Source organism: Tachypleus tridentatus, chromosome 13 (assembly GCF_004210375.1).
Source record: "Tachypleus tridentatus isolate NWPU-2018 chromosome 13, ASM421037v1, whole genome shotgun sequence".
Lineage (NCBI taxonomy): Eukaryota > Metazoa > Arthropoda > Merostomata > Xiphosura > Limulidae > Tachypleus > Tachypleus tridentatus.
In genome coordinates this window covers 228,991,762-229,013,832 of record NC_134837.1, presented here as the reverse complement: position 1 = coordinate 229,013,832, position 22,071 = coordinate 228,991,762, and the positions used below count along the sequence as shown (strand labels likewise).

General features: G+C 34.6%; 1 protein-coding gene across 1 annotated transcript in view; it reads right to left on the bottom strand.

Moving 5' to 3' along the window:
- The window catches only part of LOC143238590 (SWI/SNF-related matrix-associated actin-dependent regulator of chromatin subfamily A containing DEAD/H box 1 homolog), a 144,169-nt gene that overhangs the window by 4,151 nt on the left and 117,947 nt on the right, over window positions 1-22,071 (bottom strand). The window contains exons 14-17 of the mRNA XM_076478952.1: window positions 9,537-9,632; window positions 8,621-8,713; window positions 7,665-7,783; window positions 6,836-7,018 (exon numbers count right to left, since the gene is read on the bottom strand). Coding sequence (XP_076335067.1) covers window positions 6,836-7,018; window positions 7,665-7,783; window positions 8,621-8,713; window positions 9,537-9,632 — 491 coding nt within the window. The remainder of the gene's footprint in view (window positions 1-6,835; window positions 7,019-7,664; window positions 7,784-8,620; window positions 8,714-9,536; window positions 9,633-22,071) is intronic.

The following is a 22,071-nucleotide window of genomic DNA, read 5'->3' as shown; positions in this document are numbered from 1 at the left end:
GATGGGATACTATAGTAAAGATTAAAGTTTTGAAGCATTCAGTAAAGACAGTTGCAAATGGCAGAGTGTAGAGGAGGTTTAGACTGGAGAAGTGCAGAAAGCCCCTGTGCAGAACCAAATCCCTCATGGTGAACAAGGTCTAACATCTTCAAGGCTGAGGTTCCGGCAGAGCCATATACCAGAGACTCATAGTCAAGTTTCAATCAAACAAGGACACAAGATTTTTAACATAGAACATTGATCCATTCCCCAAGAGATGGAAGCAAGGACATAGAGGATGTTCATTGTTTTTGTATACTTGACATGTATGGAATAAAGGTCAGCTTACAGTCAAAGACAAGCCCCAAAAAACTTTGCCTCAGCAATCTTGTGAAGTGCAATTTCTCCAAGATGAAGCTTGGAATCAGGGTGAATACCTTGTTGACAGCAGGACTGCACGTAAGCCAGTTTAGGGCGAGAAAAGGTAAAACCGTTTGCTGTGGTCCACTTCAGTAAACGATTGAGGGCAGACTGTAGCTGCCATCCAAAAAATCCAAATGGAAGTTGTCGACATAGAGACAGTTTGTAACTGTAGAGGGGAGTTGTTTATTGATGGTATTAATCTTTATAATGAAAAGTGTGACACTAAAGACACAGCCCTGAGGGACTCCAAGTTCCTGTGGGAAAGAATGGGAGGTGTCAAACACACACCATGTTGGAAACACCAGTCTATTAAAAAATGTTTAATAAAAATGGGTAACTAGCCACTCAACACATATGAGTGAAGGTCTCTCAGAATGCCTTTTTCAAGGTGAAAAAGTACACAAACAAAATGTTGTTGCTTGAGAAAGGCTTCCCTGACTGATGTTCCAAGTTGAACCAGGTGTTTCATGGTGGAGTGCTGTCATTGAAACCCATGCTGGGTAGGAGAGAGGAGGTTGTTTGATTTGAGGAACCAAACAAGACGAGTTTTAACTCTCCTTTCTAAGATCTTACAGAGACAGCTCATCAAAGCAACTGAATGGTAGTTTGAAAGAATTTTGGGATACTTCCCAGGCTTAGGAATAAGGACAACAATAGCATGGCACCAAACACCATTAAAAACATTCTCCTACCAGATCAAGTTAAAAACAACCAGAAGAATAGTAAGAGAAACAGAACAGAGATGGCGCACCATCTTGTCGTGAATATCATCAGGTCCGACTGATGTACTACCAGACTGATAAAGAGCAAGCTTGAGACCCACCAGCATAAATGGGCAATTATGGTATAGAAATGATCAGTTCAAAAGGAGAGAGGCAACTTCTCTTTCCATATCTTGATGGTTAAGAAGGTAGGATATGAAACAGAAGTACTAGATGTACAAGAAAAGCTTTTGCCAAAAGTATTGGCAATGCTCTAAGCATTAGCAACTTCCCAGCCATCGGAGAGTAATACTGAAAGGAAGACAGAAGTATACTGTTCAATGACCTTTCAAATTATGTCCCACATGACTTTGAAACTGGTAGTAGAAGAGACAGTAGATGTGTATTTAATCCAAGATTCCTTCTGGCTTTGTCGTCTAACCTGCTGAACATGTGCACAGGCCCACTGAAAAGCAATGCAGTTCAAAAGTGTGGGATACTTACAAAAAGTATCCCAGGCCTATTTCTGAGTATTCCATATCATGTGACAGGCAGGATTCCATCATGAACTAAAATACTGTAGAAAAATGTGTCAAAGTTTTAAGAATACACTAACTAGCTGCCTGGACAATACGGTCAGTCAGTGCTGCTACTCAGTCGTCTATCAATGGCTTACAGATTACATTAGGATCACTGCCTAGTAGGTTTCTGTCAACCCTCTAAGAAAAGCAAGAGAAAAGTGAAGGGGAGCAGATAGAAATCAATAGCAGTAAAAGACTGACTAGGTGCATGAAAATAAGTATAAGAACCAGTACAGAAGAGAAAAAGGTTGTGATCCAAGAGCATATGTCCTATGGAATGACCTTTCCCACCTTGGTACTCTGTTGTTGCTGGACATAGGTCATAGGTTGCTAAGCCTTTTAAAATTTTTGAAGGATATCAAACAAAATATTTTTATGGATTTTACATTTACAGTTGAATAACCAAAATATCATAAATAACTGCACTGATACCATAGAATTCCACTATAATTTATCACACTTAGTAACTAATACGTATTTAGATTTTAAAAAATATGAAACATCAAGCAGACTAAAGACACAACCTATCTCACTGAAATCTTGGACTGAAAGAATGTGGAAGCTTTTTCAAAGATTAAAAGCTATTGACTGGTTATTTACATGTAATATATCAAAGTGTATATATAAGAGAATGTTTCAAAAAATAAAAACAGATGCCAGGTTCTTGCTTTATATTCTAGCTTGTCAGTATCAGTAATTTGAGTTCCTAATTTGTACAAAATTATGGAATTAATATTTTGACATCAAACACACAATTTTAAACACAGCTGCATTCAACACACCATGTGACTCACTAAAATCTATATTTAGGTATGTTCTTTTAATATTTACTTTTAAATTAAAAAACTGACTGATATATGACATTAAATTTTCAATTGTTATCTACAATTTTATTCCAAACTTATTGACATAAATTCATAAAATAGTAGTTCAAAAACAATTTGAGTGCAAGTTGTGCAATGATTAATTAAAATATTTAAAATCTTAAGCAAAGTCATTCTCTCACTATGAGATCATTCAATTCCACTGACCTTGTAACCATTTTATATTTATTATAGTTTACAACCTATAACATTTAATACAATATATGCATCTTGATGAAGTACACCAGATTTTAAGTAAAAATTACAAGACTCTTGTTTGTATACAAAGGAAAAAAACAGATTTTTAACGATTCTTTTTGATAAGGATTGGTCCATGAATATATGTAGTCTGTTCTTTTATTAGTACAAGGGTATTTTAAAATTAAGTATCCTTTCCTTCATCTTATATTCTGAAATTTCATTTGCACAATTTCTAAAACTACCTATATAAATCTGAAATGTGTTTTCAGTATAATTTTACATTTTAGCTGTTATTAAATTAGCTGTCCTAACCACCACCACCATAAAAAACACCTAAATAACCTATTTTTTACTTTTTATAATGACTTTGAATTGTAACATGAAAATACATTCGTGTATCCTAAATAGGTTTAAGCTTAAATTTTAGTGTTTTATTGCCTTTAAATTGAGTCTAAATTAACACTCATGCCATTATAAGATAGGAAATACTCAGCAGACAATCAGTTCACAATAACCTATCAAATTACTCTACACAGAATCTATTTCACCTAACCTAACCAAAAAGTTTTATATTTAACATTTTGGTTACTTTTATAATAACAGGTAGAGATTACACATGAAAATTTAGAAAACAATAGGAGCTACATGGTTCTTTTTTTCTTTTTCTTTTTTGCTATCCACAATTTATGACACTTAACTCTACTGTCTTATATAATTTAATTTTTTAAAAATAAAGACCAAAGAACACAGAATAACAACATGCAAAAGGCAAACAATGTCCATTATCTATCAGAATTTTCCAGGCTTTCTGATTATGCAACAAGAGCAGTTACAACTTCATCTAAAGTTGTCAATTTGTTTCCTGTAGGAATAAAACTTGGACTGAAAGTGAAATTGTACAGAAAACATAATATGTCATTTAATAGAGTATAAGCTTGACTTTTTATTGGTTATAAATAATGTAGAATTAAATGTCAGAGAGATTTATTAGCAATTTCTGAAAGAGAAAATGTGACAGATTTTCATGGCAAGAAAAGTCTAATTTTCTGTTTGATGGCTCTAACCAAATGAGGTTTAAAGCTAATATTTGTTTTCAATTTTGCACAAAGCTGCAAGAGAGCTATCTGCAATAGCAGCCCCTAATTTACCAATGAAAGACAAGAGATAATGGAGCTAGTCCACATTACCCACTACCAACTCTTGGGTTACTTTTTTGTCAATGAATAGTGAGATTGACTATCACATTATAATGCCCCCACAGCTGAGAGGGCAAGCATATATGGTGGGATGAGGATTCAAACCTGTGAATCTCAAACTGAAAGTCTAGCTCCTTAACCATATGGTCATGCCAGGTCTAAGGGCTAAAAAAATTATGTTTTTTTTCTGAGTAATGACAATATTACAATGAATAATTTACATTAAATTTCACATTTGTTCTCATAGAAATTAAATCAACTGAATTTTTAAACACTCTAGTTGCAAGGCCAGAAAAATTATGACAATTATAGAACATTGTTTATTTCTTGTGTGTTATTAGTTTGTGTTATTATTTAGTGCAGTAGTACTATTAATATAAAAAAAAGGCTCAAGTTTCATTGACAGTCAACAGCAAAAACGAAGAAGACCAAGGCAAGTACTGTATTTCTTGTTTGTCATATCTATTCATTACTCATTATTATAAACATAACTAAAATGTAAAAATTAAAAACTCACCAGGTTAGATAACACTACATTAGGTAAGATAACAAAAAAATAACAATAATAAAGATAATTCATGAGGTGTGCTTGTAAGCAGTTTGGACATTACATAATTTGATACAGTAACATAAGCTATAAGTTTGCCAAGTAATCTACAACTTGTGTTGCAGGATTATTAGTTGGATAAAATTTAAAGATCAATAAAACATTAAAATTAAGTATAAACAGATGTGTACTGTTATGAATGTTAAGTTATTGAGGATAAATAGTTGTGGTTTCCTGTTATATTTTGCAATCATTGTAGAAATAAAATGAGATAATTTAGACTGATTTCTTAATTTATATGATAGTGTCTCGGTCAGTCAAATCATCAACACCATAAGAAGTTATAGTATAAAATAACATATAAAGTATGTAGTTTTTCTTCTTATTATTATTAAAAAAAAAATAATAATAATAATAATAATAATAATAATAATAATGATAATGATAATAATAATAATAATAATAATGTTTGTTTAAGGTTTTGAAGATTATGAGGTTTTGAAGATTATGCAAAATATGAAAATCATTTTGCATTCAGAAAAGTGATCACTCTGACTCCACATCTGATCTGTTTGGACAAATCTTCAGTAAAAATGCTTAATTGAAAAAAAATTTGATTTTTTTTTTATCTACAAAAGACTTATAATATTTATTGAAAGCTTATCAAACGTTGTAGAGCTGTTAAGTACTTTCATAGTTACAGTACATATACGTTATGTATCATGCAAAATACAAAAACATGTTGCAAGAGTCAATAGCCCTCTTATGACTGCCCACAAATAGCAATTGTTTCTACGGAATAAATGCTCAAGAATATATTTTCCATGACATTAAACTGATAAGAGCAAATAAGTAAGTTATAACATATGGTTCATTAAAAGAATTCAACTGCTTTGAGAGAAACATTTATACAAAATACAAAAAGAATCTGTTATACAATGAAGTACACTGTTACAATTCTTATCAATAAAGTTCAAGAAATTTCCAGTGTAACCCAACAATAAATTCATAGCTTTACTAATGTTTGTAGATATAATACAGTTACAACCAATCTTACTCTTTAATAAAATTTATCCACACTTCTTCATAACACTTATCAGAGAATGTTTGTGAAACAAAACTTTGAAATATATAAAATGAAGTACTTTTAATGATTTATGACCCTTCAATAAATCTTAATGAACCAATTTCCTGTGTGTACTCAAAAACAATAGTTCATTAAGACATGCCATATACCCATACAAATCAATGTCTTCTCAAGATGGCTGATATGGGTAAAAAACTTTAATTAAAACAAAGTACAGAACAACATTTCAATCTTCTTAGGTTATTTTCAGGTTAACAAAAAACAGGTTGTTAACCTGAAAAATGACCTAAGTCAAAAAATTGTTCCATACTTTATTTTAATTAAAGTTTTAATACCCATATCAGCCATCTTAAAAAAGACATTTTTTACTTCCTGTAGGTTTCTTGTCATCACAAAATCAAGATCCAAGCAAATGATGTGTCCATAGAACACCATAACCAGTATGGAAATTAAGATGTTGAAAGTGATGGAAAACATTCACTGCAAGAAGAGTAGCTTCTTGGCTTATGAACTACTAACTCTTAGTGTAATGCAAACTCTCTTTATTAACCTGAAGATGACCTAAGAAGGTTATAACATTGTTCTGTACTTTGTTTTAATTAAAGTTTTAATACCCATACCAGTCATCTTTAGAATAGATTTTTGCTTCAAGTAGGAGATCTCATCAATTTTACCTTGCAAGAAACTCTATACAAATATGAATATTCTCTTTAAGACTTTTCTTTTATGATAATCCACTTCAAAAACTTAATTTTGTTTCACTCACTATGATAAGACATTTTAGAAACATACCTTACAGGTGTGATCAGTAGAATCCAGAACAGACAACAGCATCACCCAGAGATGTTGCATGTGTTCTGGCACTTTTGTAATTTTTTTATTTACTAAACAAAAAATAATTAATAACTTAACTTAACTTTACATAAAAATACAAAATGTATGAAGAACACTGAGAAGGAATATGATACTTCCAAGTGTTTCACTTAAAAGCTGTCTTAAAATTGTGCTTGTTGTCACTACAGATCTTCCAGTTCTGAAACTTAAGCTCAAGTACTTTTTTTCTTAATAAAAAAACACTCTAACATATGTGTATGATAAAATATTATTTCACCTCATTCTACTTTGTGTGGATAAAACATTTTCCTAACTTACCTTTTTTTGTCTCACTTGTGTGATGAGACATTTGAAGAATTTGCCTATGAATGGTAAAACATTAATAAATTGTCTTTTTCCAGATAAAACACTTAAAGAACTTACTTTTCTTGTCCAACTCTATGACATCTGTCTTCTGCTTGTTTATCATTGTATGGGTTAAAGTCAATGTCATGTAGAAGGACTACATTGGCTGCAGTCAAGTTTATTCCTAAGCCTCCAGCACGTGTTGACAACAAAAAAACAAATATATCTGGATCATCATTAAACTGGTCTATTAATTCTTGTCTAGAAAAAAGAAGCACAACAAAAAAGACATATACTGTTATCCTTGAAAAATAACTTTTGTGATGTTATAAAAAAAACAAAATCTCCATGAAAAGCACAGATCTTATTCCATGTTTTACATTTCTACAGAGGAAAACATATTCCATTATTCAGAATATACAGTGGAAATATTAAAAATATACAGATATTCTTAGAATTCATGTAAAAAAAATTATGTATCAAACTACTTTTCTTCAATACAACAAATGACAAAATTACTAAATGAAAATTATTCTAGAAACATTAGTAACCATTTTGTTACCTCACTTAAATTCAACACTAAAGAGCATGATTCACAAAAGAAATGTAGGTATCTTCAGGAACTTCTTGCACCATCAGAAGTAAACAACCATTAATACAAAATTAATAAATTTATTATAAAATATAACAAAGGTTAATTCTAGTCCCTTTCTATTTTGCATATTAAATTATTTAATGTTTTCAAAATAAGATAATGGCTAGTTCTACCATAAATGTATTAGTGAGAAAAATATACATACAATTTCTAAAATCATCTCAACTGATTAAATGACATAAAAATAATAATCTGGACCATCATTAAAATCTCCCCTCTCCAGATATGGAATCTCAAATGAAAAACACCTACCTTTCAACCACTGGAGTAGAGCCATCCAAACGTAGGTATCGATAGTTCCTTATTTCCATGTATTCTTGCACAATATCTAGCATCATTGTGAATTGACTGAACAGCAAAACTCTGCTTCTCTGAAAAGAAATAGTCAAGTTAATCAAAACAGTAACAGATGCATATATTTGCAGGTTAAGTTTTACTACAGGTCATTATCTACTAAAATACCTTCTACATATTATTCAGGAATTAATCAACAAATAAGAATGAGCTGAAAAATCTAACTCTTTTAAAGCAATAGATTAATATATATTTCTAACATTCAAAACAAAAATTTAAGGTTTAAGGTTGCTGGGTAACAAAAAAAAAACTACTGAAATATTTCACCAGCACATAATTTTAAACTTCAGTACATTTGTATCTATAAATTACTTATAGTAGCTTACAAGAACATATTACCTAATGTAGTAGGTTAGTTAGGCCAGTAATTTAACACACTGAACTAATTACCACTAGAAAGTCATCTACTGGAGAAGTTTAATAATATGTATAAATCACTTAATGCAGTAAGCTAGTAACACTTAAAATCACCTACTGAAATAAATTAACATTAATACATTAACTATTAATGTTGTTTCTTAACACCCATAAATTAGCTAAAAATAAAGGAAACAAATCAGGTAACTGACACTGATAAATTGGTTAGTGAAAGAGCTCATGATATTTAGAAATCAGTTAATAATGCAAAATTGTTTATACTTATAACAAAAATAAGATTGTTAAAACCTAAAAAATCAGCTACTAGAATGAAGTAACATTAATAAACTGATTGGTGAATAACTTCTCAACACTCATAATAAAAACAAATTACTATCATCTGCAAGTTTATTAAGGATTTTTAATTAATACAAACATTACTTTGTGAGCTACTAAAAAAAGGTAAAATAAATTTTTAATATTTTCCAAAGACTTACATTTTCTTGCCACTGACTGAAATATAAGTCTACCACTTTGAATTTTCCAGAGTCACATATAACATCAGGACTTAGTTTAAATGAAAACAGTGTCTGAAAAATATCTGAAATATTATAGCTTCCACACTGACAATCATCTAGGTAATTATGAATCAATACAAAACAAGTTCATTTCAAACTTAACACATGAATAGTAAGTAATAAAGACTTATTTTTCTCTCCTCAATGCAACATTTTGACCAACAAAGTAACATCTATTTTTTTCACTCCACTGTACAAAAAGTTAATAACACTTTATAAAATGATGTTCCTGGTTCTACACTGCTTCCCAGTATGATTTGTACATAAATTTATTGCCTTTCTTATACACCATTATTCAACATTACGATTTGCAATGCAACAAGATCTGAGGTCAATCTTTCATCACATATCTTGAAACTTTATACTGTAAGTAGATGTTAGTTTTCAATATCATGCTTAAGCAAGTCAAATGCACAAAAGTCCATGGGTGTAGTCACATTATTTTTCAGCTTATAAAAACTTGCATGTTGTAAAATGTTTATCTTGTGGAATTTATTATTTATTAATGTGTGATAAAATACTTATAAAAAGTATTAATAGACTGCAAATGGTAAAAAAGCTGCTAATTTTGTTTTATTCACAGAGAATTATAGCCTGAAAGTAATAAATACTGTTAATTTTAGTAATCTAAAAAATATACTAATAACAGTTCTGTCTTATAAGTACTACTAACAAAATATTTACATGATATATTAAAATACTGAAAGTAATAAAACCTGATCTTGGCATCCATTTATAATCTGCAGTGTATGTTAACAGACAATAGGCTATAGTTCTGCTAAACTCATATGATTTAGGACAGAACAATGGGCTTTAGTAATACCATTCTGCTTACCTTGTATAATTTACAAAGAGAATGAAGCTCAAAATCTGACATAACTTGCAGGTCTTCAACAACATGTTGTTCGTTAGCTTCTTTGTGGGTTGGCTCCTGAAACAATCAATCAACTACTTATTTCACTTGATATAAATCCCACTTTTTAATCTAATTTAAAAACTGAACACAATACTATGAGTGAAATATGTGCTTTGCATACAAAACATTTTGACAGTGGTAATTATATATTTAAAAATGTCTGGTATTGGTAGAGAAAGCACTAATAGAGGAGTAAACAACATTTCAACTGTATTTAAATATATAATTTTCTCTATAAGGGGTTTTTTCACCATCACAGATTTTGATAGTGGTGTTTTGCATTTGCATACACAAACTTTATAAACTAAATAAAAGCTGTGGGTTAAAATTAATAAAAACAGTTATCTGACCTGTCAAGAACATAAAATATTAGGTACATAAAGATCTTAACTAATCTGATGGCTATGCAGGGCATCTCAATGACTGCAAGGTTAAACCAATTCCACAAAACACAATAAGTAACAAATACTTTTAGTATAAAAGATACGTTAACCCAAATGTGTTGTTAAAATGAAAAACCTATCGACATATCTAGCAACAAACACAAGATCTAGCAAAACTTTCAAAAACCCGGATATTGGAAGCAAGAATTAAATCTTAACAAGTTAACAAGATCAGTATTCTAAGTGTCTATAAACAAGTCAAGAAGTTCATCACATAAAAAAAAAACAACCTTAGCATATAAACAGTACTATCTGAGATTGAGTTCTAAGAGACGAAAGATACATTCCTACAATATAAATACATAATATTATATATACTCACCCCCTCTTTACTGGACATGATGACATCACCTGTACTTCACTATTCCAATTTTTATTGTTGCATATTTTAATGAAGTTAAAAAAAAACTCCCACGTGCATACATATGACATCTGCTTTAGAAAAGTCTAAGTATATTCTAAGATAAAGTCCTTTCAAATGTGCATACATGTGAAGTTCTCAAACTTTAGTTACATTATTATCACAGCAGTTCTTTCGGTATGATATTTTCCAAGACAAAACCTTGGAAGGTTACCATGGGTTCCTCTTTGTCTCACTCTTGATACAGGTGAAATGCTGAAATTGATGTTTTTATTTTGGCAGAAGTGAAGTCCTGAAGTTTTTGAAACAATCTTTGTGGGACTTATGGTCTTTCAGGGTAGCAGGGAATCTATAAAACTAATGTCAAGAACTGGATGTGAGGGACAAAAATGCCCCGAGAAAACCCACTTTTACTGGTCAGTTTCCAAAAGTGAACCTCACCGGTGCCCATCTTCAAAGAATTAGTAGCACAAGATATTTTCAGAACCCTGGTAATATGAGAAATTAGAAAAGTTCTGGAATGATCTTAAATGGGTCTAAGATTGCCATGGAAGAGTCAAGTGGAATGAGATATAGCAGAACTTATAAGATCTGTTGAAGGGTGGTTTTTGGTCTGATAGAGGGGTGGGTTGGGTATGTTGTTCACAACACTGAAAGAAAGTGTTTTTTTATATTTTATTTGAGCTAAAGGGCTAGTGTGACTCATCAACAGTTCTTGTGAGAAGCAGACATGACTGGCAAGACAGGAACTAATGTTGGTAAAATTGGAGCCATCATGGAGGAGCTCAGTAAGCTGGTTCTTAGCTGAGTCTTTCCTTTGGAACTTTTTGGTCTGAATAGCTTGATTTGTTAGTATGATTGGTTCTGTCATAGTAGCAAAAGCTCAAAAAAGTGGTAGGCTAGTTTGTGTAAATTGTTCTGAGGTTGATTTCTTCATTTCAACATTAGTTGGCTGGTTGTTGAATAGAGGTGAAGCTCTAGTTGTTTCCTATGTAGTTTCTTTGCTTTGAAGTCAAAGAAGTAACAGAAGCAAACATGAGACAGTATGTAACCTGCAGTTTTCCTGGTGTTGGTAACAATTTTCATGTAGAGGTAAGTCTTTCCATTCTTCTAGGAAATGATCCTATGGACAGCATGGATTTTATAATTGGTGTTTTGTTCAAGGGAGGAGAGTGTTTCATCCATAGTTATAATTAATGTTTTGTACGAAGACTCTGTGGAGATTGACCTGGTTTTAAAAGGTTGGTAAATGACTTGGGCTCAAGTTTCACAGACTGCATAAAGATTTTAGGTCATTGTGATTTACAGGTTGTAGAACTATTCCACCCTATGTAATTTCCTTGTTGCTTTAGGGAGTAAGCATTCCTGGGGCTTCTATTTACAAATAAAGTCTGCAATTTATCAGGGAAAGTAGTCATATGGGAGTCTGCCACTAATGGTGAGTGATATTGCAGTAAGTGGTAGTAAGTATGAGCTTGGTTTGCCTAAAACAAGACTAACAGCATGGTTAGATGAGGCTGGGTGGAATGTCTATATGGACAGACATATGGCTTTAGTAACCTGAGGACCTTTTTTTAGTTTAACTTTTTTTTTCATGAACCCCAAAACCTATTAATGTTTAAAATAAAAACAATTCCTTGTACATGAAAATCTGCATTTCAAAGTATTTTAATTCATATAAATTTAATTTTATGAACATTTTTTATTCTACAAATAATATCTTTGTAAATATTTTGATTAAATTTTTGACATAACCTTAAGATCCCCTAAAGTACCCTCATAAATACACACACACCATAATGAAACATCTTTGCAAAAAAACTATGTTAATAAAATCCTACTTAGTTTAGGTTTTGAAATGGATTTAGAAATATATATATTTTTCTAACTAATACATTTATGACAGAATTAGCCATTACATTATTTTGTAAAATGTTTAATAATTTAAGGTACAAAGTACAAAGGAATTAGAATTAATGTTTAATTTGTTGATTTTAGAATAATGGTTTTGTAATTCTGATAATCAAAAAGTTTACATAGATATACAAGTATATATACTGATAGCTCATATGATCATACAGAGCATGCCATTTACTCATGGTATGATAAAGGTATCACATAGATATCTTTCACATATACAATGCCACTGTAATGCAATATTTGTCAAGTTTTTGTGTAACGTAGATTTTGACTTTATTGTACTGGATGGCAGCATCAGTAAATCCCACACACACAAAAAAAGGGGTATTATGTAAAAACATACTGTTATTTAGTGTCTGAAAGAACAAACAAATGCAGCTAGATGGTTAAATTACCATTAACAGCAGAAGTATGGCAGTGTGCATGTGACATTTCTAAGCAGGTTGCTGAATGGTTAAAGTAAGAAGTTTAGTCAATTTTTAAATGTTCTGTATAAAGGTTACTCACATATGACACTATTTTCAGCTATTCAAAATTAATAATTCACAATAATATTTTTCTCATAAAATAATAAAAACAAAAATTAAAAGTATTAAAATAGATTCTCCAGCCACTTTTGGATGCATCTTTCATCACATAAAAACAGCCTACATGAAAGTTGATTGTGCACATACATTCAAGCTGTAAGTATAAGAAATAAACTGTAATCTTATAGCGATATTCAGTTTTATGTTTTGTTTAGGCTAACTACCAAATGTTAGTTCAAGATAAAAATTAACATGCTTAGTGGCTGAAAAACATTAAGAATTTTGTTCTACAAGTTTCAAAGATTGTGACTTTGTTTCTAAATGATATGAAAGTTAAAATTTTCTTACACTGAAAATGTATTTCCAACAGGTACTTTCTTCCAGTCACAAGATTAACTTTTCCCATTTTGTGTGCCCTCTATATGCAAACTTTTATATAATGCATGCCAAGAAGAAAAGGAAACATGCCTTAAGAATAGATGAAACAAAGAGCACCACATTATAAGCTCAAAAAACCATAAAGTAAGGGAATGGAATACCACATTAATATTCCAATCTGGAAGTGCCAGATGCTTAGGTGGCTGACATATCCAAAAAAAACAGATTGAAATGGCAAGAACAGGGAAAACAAAGACCACAGTAACTACATAAACAGAAACCATGGGATAGGTCTGCCCAATAATCTGATATTGAGGAGGCTGAAGTCACTTTCTCAAAATACCATGCAAAAAATTCAGAGACACCAAAAACCATAGAATGAGGAGAAGCTGGGATACAATGAGTGAGGGAACAGATGTGAAAAACATTTAATTTCCACTAATACACAGCCATGGATGAAGGGCAAATGAAATGCATTAACTGAAATGCCATCCAATATGTGAAAATGGAACTCTTTTATGGGAACCAACAAAAGCCAGGCATGAAATGGAAAATGTAAAGTGTACAATGCAAAACCAGTGACTGAAGTTGATGAAGAAGGTTAGGGATTAAAGGAACACAAATATAAGGTAATTGTAATGGGTTAAATGAGGAGACCACAGTTAAGCAGGTCAGTAAAAAGCAATCTGAAAGCCTCTGGACAGAGTGGTATGGATGAAGGAAGTTACCTGATGAAGTAATCAGATAGGATGATAAAATCTTCAACCAGTCCTGACTGAGGGCATCTATGGCCAAAGCCCAAGGTTAGAGAAACAGGGACCAAAGCAAAGGTAACTGGTTATTGAGTGTGGTAGCAAATGCACTCATATGAGGAACATCCCATTGATTCCAAAGCCACTAAAAAACAAGGAAATAAAGTGACCACTTCACTAGGTAAACCCAGTTGGGTCAGGAAAAATCATACACCACTAGGTTGAAAGCATCTAGTACATGAAATGTAAGGAAACAAATGTGATAAAGATGTATTAGAAAAAGTAGAGATCTTTACTGGGTGCCATGTTGGTCATTAAGATGAACCATCACTGTATCTCTAGAGATGGGAAGAAGAGAAGGATCCAAAGCCCAACAAATAGCAAGGAGTTAGAGGACACTGATATAAAGAGAATGTTCTCACACAAATCAACAACCAAAAGCCTTCTGTTGATCAACCCATGCACCCCATCAAGCAGGGATGTATCCATGATCAGATGTGAATCTGGCCATGGAGAAGTAAGTAGGACACTTGCTGATGTATAAACCTTGTCCAACTACAATCAGAGATCATCTACAATGTAGGAAGGAGCAGTTATAAGAGCATTCAAGGGATCCTAAGCAAGGTTCAGTTGGTTGTGAAGAGTCCACTGAAGAAATCACATGTGAGCCTGGCTGAAGGATATGAGAGGAGTCATAGAAGACCACATCCCCAAAAACAATAAAGTTCATAAGCAGAAAGTGAAAAAAGCAAAAAGGGCATTCTGAACAGCTAGTTGCATAGAGTAGAGCCAAAGAGGAGAAGGCTAAGTCTGATTGAGATAGGTGTTGAAAAAAAACACAAACACTCAGATGAACAAGGTACCGGGTAGGGTGAAGAAAGGACTTTTACAATTTGTTCAACCAAATCACCTAAGCAGCTTTGAGAAGGAGTTCATGAGCCATAACACACTGACTCACATTCAGAATGAGGGAAAAGAAGCCATTTGTTCATGTAAGAGTGAAAGCTCAACCATAGGGCATGAAGGTGTAAAATGAAGGCCTGCACCAGCTTACAGAAAATATATGGTGCCAGAGCTAGCTCGAAGGGTAGTGTGCAAAATGAGCACACCACCCCCATGATGGACAAACCAAATACAAAGACAAAAATGCCCTACTATGGGAATATGCAGACAGGTGTTTGAGATGTCCATCTTGGTCATCCAAACACCTGTAAAAATTCCACCAAAAAGCAAGATAAGATTCCATAGTGAAGTGTGGGGTGTGAACATATCAAATGAGATGAAACAGGTCAGTGACCCAGTCTCTAGTTCCTTGTCTTTTGGGGATCTACAAACAGGCAAAAGCAAAAACTCCAAACAATACTGATCACATTTGATAGCCTGTTGTGTAGAGATGTCTTACACTGCCTCACACAGATGCTGGCATGACGTGGGATCTTAAGAAGGAGAATAGGAAACATACATAAATGTGAAGGAGGGTAAGAAAAGGAATAACAAACGTCTCTGAAAAAACTCAGTGAACCCAAACATTGGAGATGAAGGGACTCCACTGAGGAACAAAGACTGCCAGACAAGCTCCTACAAAACCTGAACCTCTCAGACAGTCTCCCAGACTGTTGTTAGTGTATCACACATTGTCAAGAAAAATTTTTGTGGCACCACAAGAAGGAGAAACAGACAAGTGCTAGGAAGAGAAGAGTTCAGAGACATCAATTAATGCCACACTTTGCTTCAACTATGATAAACAGATGAGAAAGAGTAGATTATTGTTGAACTGAAACATCTCAAAAACAGGGTCATTCGAAGGTCCTGTAGATAAGGAGACAGGGCCATGACAATATTGCACTATGACACAAAAGGTTGATTGGATGGTTATTGTGGTGTTTCACGGCACAAAGCAGTTAGGCTATCTGCACCAAACATCTGGTAAAAAGTTAAAATTAAAGTAAATGTAGTAACATTCATAAAAGAAAATGAAGGTAAAACAAAACAGCATTTAAAAACATAAATAGCATAAAACCAATGTTTACACCTAGTCTACAACGGTAAGAATAAAACTACAGTAATACAAGTTGTAAAGGACTTTCTGCAGCATAACTGTAATTATCATAACTCACCAGGGCGACTGAGAGGTAAGTACAAAAACCACTGCCAGTCACCTGAAGTTGGCCTATTCAGTTATGGACCAAGTTATTTGACGTTATGGCCATTTTCAAAAAGTAAAGTAATAAAAGTTTTAAAAGACTTATGGCAAAATTTTAATAATAATTCACCAGAATGACTAGCAGGTAGTTCAAACAGTAGAGTTAGTCATCAGAAGTCAGCCTTTCCAGTCCTGGTTTCAAGTTATTTTACATTACAGCCATTTTCTAATTTCAAATGAAACTAGATGGACTGTGACCCTTAAAAAGGAATCACATTAAAAAGAAAAGGTCTAATGTATAAATTAAAAAACTTAAATGGCATTAAAAAGATTAATGGCCTTTAAAAAAACAATGAGTTAAAAACTGTGACCAATGCATAGTCTAGTTAGAACAACTTCCTCTTTCCAATCCTTATGGAAGCAAAATGACTAAAGTCCAATACAGGGGATTATTGGAAAACGTTTTTGCATTGCTTATTCCAAGTCAACTGCCAGATGGCACAGAGCCAAGCCTTAAATACAGAACTACAGTCTGAGAATGGAATAGGCACAGCAGTAATAGTGCCAGAACAGATAAATTTAGCTGGAATGTCAGTGAGCTCATTCCTGTGAATAACAAAGTGGCCTGCTACCCAGAAAAACTGGATAGATGTTAAAGAGAAATGGGCCAGTCGGTTTTGAATATGGGCGAGAACAGGGTGTGAACTAATGTGAAGCGATTCCAAGGCCAGTAGAGAACTAAGTGAGTCAGTATAAATTGTGCAGTTTGAGTATTGCTCAGCTTCTATGTGATCCAGGGCAAGAGAAATGGCATATAGTTCAGCAGTGAACATAGAAGCTGTAGAGGGGATTCTGCATGCAACCACTGAACCACAACAAACCATGGCACAGCCCACAAAGTCACCTGATTTCAAACCATCTGCATAAATAGGAATGGAAGGATGGTTCAAAAGATGTTCAGCAAATAACAGACAGTATTTCTAATCTGGAGTGTCTGCTTTTCTCAGATGACTTATAGATAGGTCACATTTGGGAACTGTAAGAAGCCATTGTGGGATGGGATGACCAGTGGATACAGCAGCGTTATCCAAGAACAGACCCAATTTATCCAACAGGGCCTGTATACAAAGGCCAAAAGGAGCAATGGCAGATCATCTGTTCTGAAAAAGTATGGCCCACTCAAAAAGGAAAACACAACCCCAGGTGAAATGCTTTGGTAAAGAGCAAAGTTTCGAAGCATATAGTAAAGGAAGTTGCACACAGTGGAGGTGTAAAGGAGGTCCATGAGACTACGTATAAGTTCTGAACTGGGGAAGTGTGGAAAGCCCCAGTGCAAAGCCGAAGTCCTTGATGATGAATGGGGTCCAGCATCTTTAAGGCAGAGGTTCTGGCAGAACCATAGACCAGTGACCCATAGTCAAGTTTCGATCAAGTAAGAGCACGATATATCTTTAGCATAGAACGGAGGATGTTCAGTGCTCATGTACATTTGACCTGTAGTTGCTTGATATGTGGTATAAAGGTCAGCTTATGGTCAAAGATGAGCTCCAACAACAGGCAGCACTTCACCGATATGGAGTTCAGGATCAGGATAAATACCCCATTAGTGGCAAAAGAGCATGCAAACAGTTTCAGAGAGAAAGAGAAGTTAAAGTTGAAGGATCAGTTTGAATTCTACCATTGTAAAGGGACAATTATAGTCAAAGAGACAATCAGTTCGAAAGGAAAGAGGTGATCACTCTGCCCGAGTCTTCATAGCTAATAAGGTGGAGGATGAAGCAGAAGTGCTAGATATCTAGCAAAAGCTTTCACCAAGAATATTGGTGATGCTCCAGATATCAGCTACTTCCTGGCCATCAGAGAGCAAGATCGATAGGGGTACAGAATTATATTGCCCACTGACCTTTTGAATCCTGTTCCATATGACTTTGGAACTGATGGTAGAAGATATTCTGGTTGTGAACTAAATCCAAGATTCTTTCTGGCTTTGACGCCTTACCCACTGAGCATGTGCACGGACCTGCTGAAAAGCAATGCAGTTCAAGAGTGTGGGATATCTATGAAAAATATCTCAAGCTTGTTTTTTAGCCTCTTGTGCCATGTGGCAAGCAGGATTCCACCACAGCAAGGATATCATGGAAAGCATGTCGAGGTTTTAAGAATACACCGAGCAGCTGCTTGTATAATACAGTCAATTATTGTTGCCACACAGTCATCTACTGATGGCTTACAGGCGATGGCAGGGTCAAGTTTTGTGAGAGCAGTGAAAGAGGGCCAGTTTGCATGATCCAGCTTCCACACGGGTATATGGGTTGGGTGGCATTGACCACGGCCAGTCTCTTTCAAAATTATGGTAAAATGATCACTGCCTGGTGAATTATTGTCAATCTTCCAGGAAAAATGGGAGAATAGTGAAGAGGAGCAAACTGAGAGATCAATAGCAGTAAAGTACAAGAACCAGTATTGAAGAGAGAAAAGTTGTGATCAGAGAGCATATGGTCAACAGAACGACCCTTCCTATCAATATCAGCACTTCCCTAGAGGAGATGATGTCCATTCAAGTCCCCCAGGATTAAAAGGAGAGATGGCAACTGTTCAATGAAAGCATTAAGGTCTGACTGATCATAGGTCTCTCCAGGTGACAGGTAGAGAGAACAAACAGTGATGGTGTGACCCAAGGAAACATGGATGGCTACGGTGGGCACAAGCTGATCAACCAACTGTGCCACCCCTTCATGCACTCGTCCATCATATAGCCTGTCATCTCTGTACAAAGAAAACTGCTGAAAAATGACTGTATCTGCAGGTTTCAGAAATGTTTCCTGTAAGGAAAGGCATACAGGATGGTAGGAAGCAATCAGTGTTTTGATATTATCCAGATTAGAACATAAACTTCAACAGTTCCATTATATCAAGGTGGCAATTTTTATTTATGTGTAGGTGAATTGGGTGGAGAACTCTTCTGTTTGCAACCACGTCTTTTTTCTTTACTGTCTTTATTTGAGGGAGGTTTTTCGACCTCCATGGATCATGCCTGGGTCAAATGGGCAAGTCTTCACTGTTGGAAGAGGATTCCAATAAATGAGGACATGAACGAATGATCGTTTTGCATCTTTGGGTGGGAGAAGATGTACCTGAGGAAATGCCTGTACCCAAAACAAAAGGAAGTGGATCTTGGGGTTTATGGAATGTATGTAAGGGACAGAGATGGGTGTTGAAGTTGATTCATCAACTTTTTTAATCATGGAGGTCAAAAGACTTATTTGTTTTGAGAATGATTCTTTTGAAGGCACAGAGATCCTTCTGCACTCCCACTGTAGTTCTAGAACAAAGTGCAGCAATATACGTACGAGATGAAGTGGTTGACTACAATGTTCAAGCCTCAAGATAAGTGATGCTATGAATAGTTTTCAAACACTGCACCTTTTTTCTTCCAACTTTTTAGGGCAAGAACAAAAGTAAGACGGGTGAGAGCCATTGCAACTGATGCAATGAAGGTCCATTTCACACTCGCAGGCATCATGGTCCTTGCCACTGCAACGAGCACACATCAAGGAACCATGACAGGATATTTTTGAGTGACTGAACAGCTGACACTGGAAACATCAGAGGGTTTGGAATGTATGACTGTAACCTACAATTAAAATAACCTAGCTTGATGGTGGCAGGTGAATGTGGTGATGTAAATGGCAGAATGAAGACATTGGTCGGCATCATAATTCCATCTTTGTGAGTGAAGGTACACCTCACTGCAGAAAGTTTTTGGGTGGAGAAACCAGCAAGAATCTCTGACTCCAGAATGCTCTTCAAATCCCACTCAACAATAACTCCTCATGATTAATTCAAAGTAGTATGAGACATAACCTCAATAGGTATATCCCCAGTTGCCTTTGAATGCAAGGAGTTCACTGTGTTGAGATGTGGATGTTTCCACCAATATGTCACCAGAGCAAAGCTTCTTTACTAAGTTGGAGAGCCAGCACATCCCTTTAGACCCTTCCAAATGAAAAAGAAAGACATTTTCCCTAAAGGTTTGTTTGAAAGAGAATGTAGGATAAGGAAATAGGTACAACAGGTGTTACAGATGTTGATGATTGCTGCTCAAAATCGTCTAGATGTGATTGTTTACCTTGGGACTGTTTTTTCACTATTTTACTTAAGTTTTTATTTGGAGGATCCATAATAAAAAAGGAATATTTTGGAATTCAGTGACTCCACCTACATTGAAGCCCTACGAGGGGATGTACTACAATGCCAAACAAGGACACTGCAGCAATGTCAGGGTTTTGTGAGCACTATACCCAAACACCAGCATCAAATACATTGTCCACAACACCTGTTGAGAACATCCAACATTGGTACTTGGTTGACCCTAGCCCAAGTGGACTAGCCAAATGACCCAAGGCTGCCCGTCTACAGAAATTCAAGGCCAAAGTGGTGTGTTATGGTTGGACCCCTCAGCCACCAGGATCCTCCCCTCCCTTTCATAGGTCGCCACGTACAGCAAATACATGGATGGATGGATGTTTAGATCCCAGAGGATGTAAACTGAAAGCACAAGACCTTCCCTGGGAGGTCTCCTCATCATGTACAGAAATCCCCACTTGGAGACAAAAAAGGTCCCAACAATGAATAAATCATGTTTGCAGGACTAGAGCCAAAGAAAACAGGCAGGCCAACATGTAAGTGATAAGGAAGATGACATCCCCAGAAAACCCCTCAGTTTTACTGTGCAGAGCCTCAGACAGGAGGTGGATCAAAAAGAGATACTGCAAAAGAGTCATCATGAAGACAGGAATACTGGCCACTGATAAGATGAATGGGAGTTTTGGTTCCTGCCTCCCAGATAGAGAAAACAAAACCCAACAATCCTTGATACTGTTGGTACACCATAGAATAAGATTTAAAAACCCATTGATCATAACACATACTAATACTATCACCTAACTGAGATTTGATAAGTTCAGTGTGAACCTGAATATCAGGGGATGGGGAAATCTAAATAATGTTGGTAGGCAGAATCACATAATAGAAAAGGATGTGGGTCATAAGAAATAGAAGCAAAACAAAAATCATCACATACCCAAGAAATGAAATCCACAAAAGCCATTGAGGGCCCAACAGAATCCTCAGGTATGGTTTGGCAAATGATCAAAATCCCAGCCTGGTCAAGCTTGAATGGCTCAGGAGAAAGAAAGGCAACAGCAAGACATAGAGGTGGTCCCACATAAAGCTCGATCACCCTGTGAATAAAGGCCAGTAAATGCCCCAGTAGGGTGGTATCAGAAAGAATGAGATGTACCCAAAGTGGTGACATTCACTTTGGAATTCATGCTTCATACCAAAAAAACAAATAATTGATGACAAAACATGGGTAAATCAAACACTTTTGAAAAAAAAGTGTTTTTTTTTAAATAAAGTAAATTAAACCACTTCGAGAAGTATGGAACAAAAAATAGAAAGATGCCTCAACTTGAGCACTGCCAAACTAGAATCGATGGTTCAGTGGTGGTACAGGAGTCATATGCATCATGTTATAGTAGTGCTCTCCTGATGGTGGAGAGATGATGCATGATGATTTACATTGAAAGCATGTGGAAATCTTTGATTCCAATGAAAGGATGCAAAAGGTTTGTGGCATGAGTTATTTAAACTTTGCATATAAAGGGAAACACAAAACAAAGAAAGATAATCTTGTGAGTGGATTGAAGTACCATATCAGAAAGTAAGTATCCATGGCTTCATAGTTTTAATCTAGTGTATAAATTGAGTTTGATGAGAGACCCAAAATCTTCAAATTTACATTTACATTTTTAATAACAATATTTCATGCAGGAACAAAACACAATGCAGCAAACTTCCAACATTGACCACAAAACATTTCAATGACATTACTGAACTTGTCAATTTATCCATGTTTATTACCAAAA